Source organism: Etheostoma spectabile, unplaced genomic scaffold, assembly GCF_008692095.1.
Source record: "Etheostoma spectabile isolate EspeVRDwgs_2016 unplaced genomic scaffold, UIUC_Espe_1.0 scaffold00006713, whole genome shotgun sequence".
Classification (NCBI taxonomy): domain Eukaryota; kingdom Metazoa; phylum Chordata; class Actinopteri; order Perciformes; family Percidae; genus Etheostoma; species Etheostoma spectabile.
In genome coordinates this window covers 28304-39756 of record NW_022603418.1, presented here as the reverse complement: position 1 = coordinate 39756, position 11453 = coordinate 28304, and the positions used below count along the sequence as shown (strand labels likewise).

The window sequence follows — 11453 nt, the reverse complement described above, 5'->3', positions numbered from 1 at the left end:
GGATGGATATGAGAAGGACTGGAGGTGATTGTATTGTGTACTGACTGCATTGTTCCTAGGCTTTTATATATATATATATATATATATATATATATATATATATATATATATATATACTATATCTCCTGCATTTGGATCCACCTAACTATGGGGCGCCGTTTGTAAAGCGGCTCACGCTGAAAATAACAGCAACATTTTGTCACATTTTGTCTAAATGTTAAATCTAAATCTAAATGTCAACTCTAAATCTAAATGTTAAATCCAAATGTTTCGGGTGAAACTAAATATTTAGCTAATTTTCAAATGAAATGCCGGTAACCGGAAGTAACAAAATAAAAGCTCGAGGAGGTCAGTGTATGTTTATATTGTCAAATAACAAATAAAAATCATCTCATCTGGGGATATGGACTCTTGAACTTGGATAAACGTGATAATAACTCCCTAAAAGAACACACCTGGGTTCAGTTGCTAAAGGCAGGCGCCTGTGTGTACGAGTGTTTAGAAAAAAACAAAAGCTAGAAAGTGAAGCAGTAGACAATAAGCAGGGAGAAAGATGCAGGGTATGACTGTGTGTGCATATTTACATGCTTGAATGCATTTTAGCTGCAAACGTCATCCCACAGATCAGTGTATTAAAACACCTTATTGCAGGTGCACGTGGTAACATTAAATTAACCTGGGTATAGTGTGTGGTGTAACAGCACCTGTCTAGTTGCATGAGTGGCCCCTTCTGAGCTACCCTGAACAGATGGAGCTTAGCAGGTAGCAGGAGTAGAGTGGAGAGGGACAGCAACTTAGCTCGCGTTACTGTATTGTATGGACATTTAACTTCATTTAATATTTTAGGCCTATGGTTTTCAGCAGTGTAAATAACTTATTGAGAGTTGCAGAGGCAAACAAGAAAGGGATTATGGATATAAATGCTTGACCGCCATATTTGACCTCAGCTAGCTGTTGAGTTTTTCGCTATGTGGAATTGAACATCTTAATGGTGAAAGATATGTTTGTGTGTGATTAAAATACTTTCTGTATTATAGGTTTGTATACTCAAACATTCAGTTTATATAATATATACCTCTATTTGTACTCTATCTAGATATGCGTATGGTTTGAGTCATATGGATAAACTACTGTAACATTTATGGAACCATCCCAGTGTAGTAGGGCTAAATAAAATGTCCTCTCTGGTGTTTGACAACTGGACATCAACATCTTGATTATTTAGCTTAATTACAAGAAAAATGTTGTGTAAATATTCTGATTATATATTTATTTTAAAGTGTGGTTTTGGTCTTTAAGAATCTCAGCCAACACTCAGCACATCAGAAGTGTTTGATATTCTCATATTTTGTATTTTATTTTAGTATTTTTGATGTGAAATTAAATGACTCTTACATTCAAAATGCATCATTCAGTTTTTTTCTGTTGTCAGAGTAAGAAAGTGTGAAAACTTCTGACTCAGATTTATAAGATTTTAATCTTTATTAGTCAAACGTGGAAGTCAGAAGATGTTTTCTGGACTCAGCGTCTGATCTTTCAGTTCACTAAACCTTTGTTCCAACCCAGGTCTCTGTAGGGGAAAGGAAGCAGCACAGAGGCCGTTAGAGTCTGACAGGACACTTATTTATTACAGGAGCAAGAACTAAATGAAAGGGAACTCATAACTAGCTTCATGTTGTGTTACATGATGCAATGTGTTTTGGACTTTAGCAGCAGACAAGCACAAGCAGAGAGCTTTAGTGGAAGCAGGCAGGAACAGGTAACAGAGACTCAGATGAAACCAGAACATGTCTAAAATCCCTTTTGGTCAGAGTGAAGTCCTTGTTCACCATTAAGGAGTCATTCACAGGGGAACACACCTCATACTGCAGGTGAAAGAATCACGTCTCATTAAACCAGGAAACAACTTTTGGAATGAAGACGAGCAGAGCTTTCCAGTTCTACTTCTTTTTTTAAGAACATGTACATATCTATTTGGGGTGGCAGTAGCTCAGTCCGTAGAGAGTTGGTTTGGGAACTGGAGGGTCGCTGGTTAAAGTCCCCATTCGTCCCAAAGTACGTGTGTAGCTGTAGAGATGCTAGTTCACCTCCTGGGCACTGCCAAGGTGGATCAATAAAGAGTATAAATTATTTGAAAAAAATATTTATCTTGCTCCTCCTGCTTATGTTTAATCTCCAGGTAAAAGGCCTTTGTCAGTTCCTGTAGAGCTGGATAACATAACACAGCCTTGTTCTGTTACTCTGAGTGACTCATTAAGTTTACATGTGTTGGATGTTTGTGTGTTAATTAACGTCCTTCAAACAAAAAATACATAAAGTAACTTTAAATGTGTATTTCATATATTTAATATTAAACGTAGTATTTGTTGTTTGTTTGTTTAATAGTTTATTTGAACATAAAAAAAACAACATTAAAATAAAAGATTTATATACATGCATTCCTGCATACATATATAATTAAAATGACATAAATAAGGTCATGTACATTTTAGCACAGTCTTCCAATATTGAAAGTCATTCAAACGCAACAAACATTTTCCATGTTCAAAAGGAGTAGGAAGAAGTTGATAAACAACTTATCAAGTCCGACCCCCTTTCTCTACTTTTATTCTTTAGTAAATCTTATTCTTCAGTTATTTACACATTATTATTTACACATCATAGACACAGATGCATACATACACAAACACTTATAACACTTATATAGTAAACATATCTTGTGTTGTGAGGTGGGAAATGAAGTAAAGTGCTTTTTTAAGAATATCTTCATGAGGTGTGCCCTGAGAGTGAGTTATTAGACACTGGCCTCATTGTGTTCTTTAAGACACTTTTGAAAAGTATTAATAGGGCTTTGATAAACTCTTACTTCTTTAGGACTAGACAACCAGTTATCCAACAGAATGATCTGCTGAAACCAGAGTATCACACACACACAACACGGCACGTGACAGTCCCACAGTGAAACACTCCATCGGGATTTTTCTGCTTCTTCTGGAGTCCCAAACTAGTTACAGGAAACAGCTGGAACCACAATAATGCAATAATTATAATTTTGACTGAAAATTTAAAGTTTTGGACCAATCATAGTGCATACATTATGAAATCAAATATTAAATAAAATGAAAATTAAATCCAGGTTCTTTTGTATTTCTTACTGTCTCTTAACGGCTTAGATTAAGAGGATACGATCAATATTTGAAACTATTTTGCATCATAAATATGCCTTAACAAAACTTGTTTAACCCAACATTATGATATTAAGTGATAGGACCTGTCAGAAAGTCACAGGATACCTCAAAATGGCCAGGTGTAAATTCATAAATCATGTTTAAATGTTTCTGCATGATGTGATGATCTGATAAGCATCGCTGAGGTATTAACATCTGGAAAGAACCGATGCTGGTGTCCTTTGGAGAGGGATCACTACAGCAGCTACCAACTAAAGTCATAAAAAAAAGAAACCATTCATCAAACCACTTCTAAAATACTTGTGTACATAGGTTCAAATGGGAATTATAGGATTTATCGTGTTTTTGTATTTGATGAATTTGCATAAGTTCATCAGACCTGAACCATAACAATAAATAGATTAAAACATACTTTTTTTTAGTTATGTGTGAGTATGAAGGAACACTGCAATCCAGATCTTCCATTGTAGTTGGTTCAGTGAGGAGTGAGTGTCTTTCCTTCTGTCTCCACTAGAGAGCATCAGACCTCTGAGCTGAGTCAGCTGTGAGAGAAGTGAGCAGAGAAACCAGCTGCTAGAACACAAGCACCAGCTCCAGCATGTCAACGGGTTTCCTCACGTTCATTTTTCAAATATTACAACACAATCTTTTCTTACAAAAAGCCTGCACTCTGTCAAAGTCCATTTCAAAAATAAAATTAAACTATGGCAATCTGTACAACGTTTGAATAAATATGTTTCTATTATGCTATTGACATCAGGATTTAGTACAATTTAAGATAATGGTTACAGATCTGGAAATCTATTGCGGTCTCCCCACGCCTTCAAATCCTGCCAACAACGTCCGTTTGAGGGTGGCAGTAGAACCAGAGGACTGCTGGTTCAAGTCCCCCTTACGGAGTGTGGACTGGTAGATGGAGAGATGCCAGTTCACCTCCTTCCCACCTGCTCACCTGTTCCTACTTTCCTCTTCAGCCCTGAGGAGATTCAGCTGTCTCTGTCCTGCTCACTCTTGACCATAGATGCTTTGTTGTTTCTTGCTATTGCTTTCAAGCCTCTGTTACCTGGACCTGTTGCCTGCCTGCACCCCTCCCTGTCCATTCCTGCTACCTCAGGACTCTATACTATCTCTGTTTGGACTGGTCAGTATGCTTATGTGCACCTTAACCATCAATCCCTAAACTGTCTCCGGGCTGTCCAGTTGTCTGCATTGGGTCTTACTCCTCACCCTCACCCATGGCAGTGTTCAACGCTGGTGGAGTAATTCAGCCCTTTTTTTATTCCTGATTTATTGGTGTTTCAAAATTAGGACTAGAATCAGAAGTGAGGAAGGAAACACACATTAAGTTGACTGTAAAAGTCCTGCAGTTGATTCATCAATATTTTATTGAAAGTTTTTAAAGATTAAGGATTAAAAAATACATTTAACAACAACAGCAAAGCAGAGATCAGGACCAACTTGGGTGAAACTAGATCAGAAATGATCAAATCGTATTGTTACCTCTGAGTTCGCCGAGGTCTGGAATCACCAAACTGAGAAATCTAAAAAATAAACACCATGAGTGATTTTCCTCACTAAGATGGATCCTGAATGGCAAGATCTCTGCTGAGAGAAGGTAGAATCAAAATTCCTCACAGGGTCTGCATAACAGTAAGTGCTTTGGGAAACAAGTGTTCGGGGGGGATGCTGCCATCAGCAATGACAAGCAGTCGGCCTGTTCCAGACCGGCACTAGTTTCTTTATTATGCTTTCTGCACATTGTCTACTTGCTCTCACATCAATAAAGTCTATAGGTATTTACTTTTATTTGTTCATAAAATGTATTATAATCCATTTTGGATGTGCAATTATGAATGGTGTCAGGTCTGTTTAAATAAAGTTCCTGAAGAGAATGGATTGTAAAAACTTTATTTTTATCTTCACAAACAAGTAGCAAATAGTATGTCTGAGTTGCGATACAATAACCTACATTATGTCTTTCAAGTGTGCAACGCCACTTCTTCTCCTCTCTTCTTCTCCCGGTGACGTACCGATCACAAAGTTTAACTGCTAAACTTTCAGAAGTGGCAAACCTAACGGACTGGAGCCCCTGTGACGTCAGAACAGAGACACCAGGTCAAATATTAATAAAGATGAACTGTTACCTTTAAGAGATTGTAATATCCAAACTATTTGCAACATTCCATTCAAGGAAGAAGTTACGTACTTAGGAATATTATCTCTAAAGATCAGAAAGTGAGATGTTCAGTAAATTTCTCTCCAATCATTAAACTCGGAACAAACTGAACCAGTGGTTGCAAAGGGACTTATCTCTAAAGGCCGAGTGTTATCACCAAGGCTGAAGGGATATCCCGGCTCACATACGCAGCTCTCTCTTTACACCTGGACAGGAACATTTGTAAAGATATTGATAGAAGGACTTTTGACTTTATCTGGAAAATTCATATCCATTATATAAAAAAAGGGTCATGAATAATTATGAATCTGGTGGGCTCAACTTTTTGGACTTCAATACTCTAAATAATACTTTTAAGATTAACTGGGCTAAGTATTTTCTTAAAAACCATGTCTCAATCTGGAATTTTATTCCCCACTATATATTCTCTTGCTTCGCTGGTCTGGGCTTTATTTTGAACTGTAGCTATAATGTAGACAGACTCCCTGTAAAACTGTCCACCTTCCACAAGCAGGTCCTTTTATCATGGTGTCTAATTATATAAGCATAACTTCTCACCTCACAGATACCTAATCTGGAATAACAGATTTATTAAATAAAAACAAACCACTCTTCTTTGAGGATTGGGTACCTAATCAGATTCTGCTGGTGGATCAGCTGTTTAATGGAGAGGGGCAACTTCTCACTTACAGTGAGTTTCTATCAACATATAACATTCCTGTTACGCCAAGAGAATTCACCATTGTATTTGACACCATTCCATCAGACACAATGATGCTTTTCAGATATTCTAGTAGACATCCTCCTACTACTGTCCCCCCCCCCCCCCTCCCCAATGTGGCTGAATCACCAGCTGGAAAAATCTGTTTTTTCCCAACTTCCTCGAAATAATAAGAACATCCGTGCTTTATTTCAGAAAGAAATTGTTTCTATTCCAAATTTTACATTTTATTGGAACTGATTTGATAATGACATTGAATGGAAAAAGGTTTGGATGATTCCTCACAAATACTTATAGTAAACAAGGTGAAAGAAGTATCATTTAGAATAATTCACAGATACTACCCTGCGAATCATTACATGCTAAAATTTAAAAGAGACATCAATACAAACTGTTCTTTCTGTAAAGATCTCCCAGAAACAGTTTTGCACCTTTTTTGGTATTGTTCACACACCAGAAGATTTTGGCAAAACCTCAGCAGATTCATCATTGACCATATCTATATATCTACATATCTACATATTGCATATAGAGCATTTTGAGAGCTACCCTGCAGTAATTAAAACATCTAGAGACTGTGTACCAGCTGATATGTGGGTCTGATTATATTTTATTAAATCAGAATTGCACCACAGTGTTTCTGTCACTTGGTATTCAGCCTGAAGGCTGCTGGAATCAGCTGGACACTGTCCAACTGCAGCTTTCTGTCCCCCACCCCTGCTCTCGTCCATTTTCCAGGCGAGGCGCAGTTCGTCTCGACCGAGCCTGTCCCTCCTCGGAGAAAAATCCCAGAAGACAAAACATCTGAACCGTCTCGGTCCTCGGACCCGTCTTTATCAGAACAAGATGAAGAAGTTTCTGTTGTTGCTTCTCTTCTGTCACGTCTCATCTCCAGGTAAGATCACATTTTAATTATTTGCTTTACTTTCCTCTCAGCTCTGCGTTTTGTTCCTGTGTAGCTCTGGAACTCAGCTGGAGTTAAGTTTCACTTTCACTTTGAGACTATCATGTCTTAGATTAACTGAATCATAATAGTGCCATCGTATTTATGATAAAATGTCTATTTATGCAGAATCTATAAACCTTGTTTGTCCTGCAGTGCAACACTCACTCAAGTTTTTCTCCACTGCATCTTCTGGAGTCCCAAACCTCCCAGAGTTTATGACTACTACAGAGGTGGATGATAATCCGGTGGTTTACTGCGACACCAACAAAAAGATACTAGAACCCAAACAGGACTGGGTGAAAACATTTTTCGAAAACCACCCTGAGCATTGGGAACTGTCTACAGCAGATTGTTTTGAGAGTCTGCCTGCCCATTTCAAAGCCAGGATGGATATCTTGAAGCAGAGCTTCAACCAAACTGGAGGTAATGCTAAACTGTTCTACATCTTCATTTTATATTAAAGTGACCCAAACTCATCCCCACTTTGAGATAATGAAATTCATAACATCAATACATAGTCACAATATCTTTCTATAATAAATAACATACACTGGAAGAGGAAAAGCAGTAATCCAAGACATCCTTTATTTCCTTCATTGACCTGTCAGATAACGAAACTGAGGGCTCTGTCTGTTTGTATAATTGTTAAAATATTAAATAACTAAGATTTGATACTTTCTGGAATATTTGAAATTAACTTTACCAGCCTGACTAGGCTTAAAGTTTTCGTCATTAAAATATTCTGTTAACCAAGAAAACTTTAATTGCACAAAATCAGACTAATACATTTAAAGTCTTTATTAGTAATTAATTATGAAAGAAGTTTTGTAACCTGTAAGGTTTGTGGTCAAACATCTGAGACAAAACCCGGCTGTTTCCCATAATGCACTGGAGTTTTGCAGTCGGCGGAGAGCATCTAACTGACTCTAGAAACTTCATCTGACCCACTTCACCCTGTTGTTGTAATCCAAGAAGTAAAAGTTATAATATTATTATCATTATTAGTATTATTAGTATTAGTAGTATGCATTATTGTAATGACAGTCTCTGTCTCTCAGGTGTCCACATTCTCCAGAACATTGCTGGCTGTGAGTGGGACAATGAGACTGGAGAGGTCAATGGTTTTACTCAGTTTGGTTATAATGGAGAAGACTTCATATCATTCAACCTGAAGACATCGACATGGGTCGCTCTGAAACCAGAAGCTGTCATCATCAAACAAAGATGGGATGCTGAAATATTTAGAATAAAACTTGAGATTCTCCTTACTGAGATACTTCCGGAACGGCTGAAGATGTATGTGGACTACAAGAAGAGCTCTCTGCTGAGAAAAGGTAGAATCCCATTTCCTGATGAAGTTTCATGAACACAACAATGTTCCTCCAGTCTGCTCAGACTGACCTGTCATTTTATTATCACTCCAATCAGTCTGACATCACCTTCTTTTTGGCTGTTTTCTGTGGTGGTAAGATTTGATCTAGCCCTCCTCAATCAGTAGAGACCCACAAGTTAGAGTGCTCTGACATTACTTTCTATCAATAGCCAATGATCTCCAGTGCTCAGTTAGCATACGGTAAGTAAGTTGAACTGCATTGACAGGTGGTCTGTCAGTTGGTCCGTTTGTCCTTCAGCTTGTTACAGACTCACTGGATGGCTGTAAAATACTGTACATATATTCATGGTCCCAGAGAATCGATTGTAAAAACTTTGAACCTCTGACTTTTCAGCTAACGCCATCATCAGGTCAAATCCTTCTGTTTATCCAGTAATTTAATTTATGACCAAATACCTGCAAAACTAATGACATTCTCTCAGCCTCAGCTGTACTTTAGGTTTAGCGCTAATGAGGAAATATTAGAAAGCTAACATGCAGAGCTGAGATTATAACCTGCCACACATCAACATGCTGGTAAAATGAGCTCAAAGCGTCGCTGTACCTCAGAACAACCTCAGAGCTGCTAGCACGGCTTCACACTCCTAGTGTTGTTGTTTGAGGTTTATTTACTTATTTATTTTACTTGGAAGAATTTTCACACCTGTTAACAATTCCCTTTTGTATTTTTCTTCATTTTTTTTTTAACCTTTTCTTTCCATTCACATTTGACCTCTCTCTCTCTCTCTCTCTCTGCAGAGGTTCCCTCAGTGTCTCTCCTCCAGAAGTCTCCGTCCTCTCCAGTCAGCTGCCACGCTACAGGTTTCTACCCTGACAGAGCCATGATGTTCTGGAGGAAAGATGGAGAGGAGCTTCATGAGGACGTGGACCTCGGAGAGATCCTCCCCAACCACGATGGATCCTTCCAGATGAGTGTAGACCTGGACCTTTCATCAGTCCCAGCTGAAGACTGGAGGAGGTACGACTGTGTGTTTCAGCTCTCTGGTGTGGAGGACGACATCGTCACCAAACTGGACAAAGCAGAGATCAGGACCAACAGAGGTGAGACTTCTGTCAGAGGAGATGAAGGAAACACACATTTAGTTTCCTCTAACAGTCCTGTACCTCATTTATTTTTATGTGTTGGAAGTTTTGTTTCCTTCAATGGTTTTGTTATCAGTTTCTTTTCAGATTTTTTAAATATATAACTTTAAGGATTAGATCATTAAACCATTCTTTACATTTACACTAACGTAGACTAAAAGTTTTAAACGTTTTTGGAGAGATTGTTGTTTTCCACCACAATGATTTTTGTGCCGTCTGCTTACCAGTTATTCAGCTTTGATTTAATGAAAAAGAAACATTTCCATAATGAATCATACTAAAGACTTTTGTAAACGTAACAGATAATGTCTGTATCCAGGATTGTGGTCTGGTTGATAAATGGAGGTTCTTCTCTTCTAACCTGCTTCATCTGTTCAGGTTGGGACTATTTTTTGTTGTTTTCTGCTCAACAGAGAAGCCCACTGACATGACCGTCCCCGTCATCGCTGCAGTGGTTGTTCTCGCTCTCGTCCTCCTCGCTAGTGTGATCGGAGTCCTAGTTTACAGAAAGAAGAAAGGTGAGACACTCAAACAGAGAGATTGCCTCTTTTCTTTCTCAGTATTTAGATTTTAGACTTAAAATGAGCGCTTTGACTTAGACTTTAAAGTCTGGATCTTCAAAGTTCAGCAGTAAGCGGTGTGAGGCTCAGAGCTGCAGTATAATTATAATATGATGACTAGAAGAACCAAATTCATATTTTGGTTGAACAGTTTATTATTTATGTGTTAACATTTCATCTTACTTGCTTCAGCTTTTCATAAAGTATGTTTAAAGGCGGTTAACCTTTAGAAAATAAGTATATTTGTTTGTCAGTGTGTTCCATACACTAAGATAGTTATTACCAACCAGGGGTATGTGTACCCCAGGGGTACCTCTGCTGTTGCCAGGGGCTACGAGGAAAAATTCAGCTTTACTGAACATTTACAAACTATGATTTGATTAAAAAAAGAATATATCCAGATATTGGCATTAAGTCAACAACACCACATGTTGCAATTAGGTAAGAGAAAACTAGTTATCAAGCGAGCACACGTTAAAAGTTAAATACTTCAAATGATTAGTTATAAGTAAAGTACTGGATGCCTGTTAGAAATAGTTAGCTAAAAGAAACGATAGTGGATAAATGGTTGAAGTATTCAGCTTCACTCTAAGTAGTAGTAGTAGTAGTAGTAGTAGCCTAGTAGTAGTATTGCAGACCAAAACCCACCTTAATATTTACAGTTCAACTTTATGAAAACTTGTTTTATAAAATGAAGTGTTATACATTTGGAGCATTCATTGGGAATTGATGAAGGGGTACGTGAGTTCATCTGACAGGGCTGGGGGGGGGGGGGGGGGGGGGGTACTTGTACCTGTTGGGACACACTGCACTAAGATACACTCATGTCCATTGCAGACTTATCAGCAGGTAAATGGCACTTAAGGAACACTTAGTTACTTTTCTACTGGAACAATCTCTGTCGAGTTTATTTCTGTACAAGGAACAAATGGATTAATAAAACCCAAGATTATAGTATTAAAGAGAAAAGAAGAGATGTATTTATCTGTATGAGTGGATAGAAGAGGGAATCATATCCAGTGGGGGAGAAGTGACCACTGTGAGAACTAAAATGATTTGTCTTTTGTTTTATATTTCAGCCATACGCCCTCCATCTCCTGACAACAGTGTTGAGTCCTCTGAGAAACTGAATCCAGAATCTAAATGATAAACGCATGAATATGGATGGATATGAGAAGGACTGGAGGTGATTGTATTGTGTACTGACTGCATTGTTCCAAGGCTTTTATTTCTTTATATATATGTATATATATATATATATATATATATATATATATATATATATATGTATATGTATATATATGTATATGTATATATATATGTGTATGTATGTATATATATATATATATATATATATATATATATATATATATATATATATATATA

General features: G+C 37.5%; 1 protein-coding gene across 1 annotated transcript; it reads left to right on the top strand.

The window, feature by feature from the left end:
* Positions 1-1993: 1993 nt before the first annotated feature.
* LOC116678230 (major histocompatibility complex class I-related gene protein) lies at positions 1994-11229 on the top strand. Its single transcript, XM_032508245.1, has 8 exons — positions 1994-1997; positions 2259-2262; positions 6914-6980; positions 7185-7454; positions 8090-8365; positions 9163-9465; positions 9921-10025; positions 11147-11229. The coding sequence occupies exons 3-8, from the start codon at positions 6932-6934 to the stop codon at positions 11212-11214; spliced, it is 1071 nt and encodes a 356-aa protein (XP_032364136.1). The 5' UTR covers positions 1994-1997; positions 2259-2262; positions 6914-6931; the 3' UTR covers positions 11215-11229.
* The last annotated feature ends 224 nt before the right edge of the window (positions 11230-11453 follow it).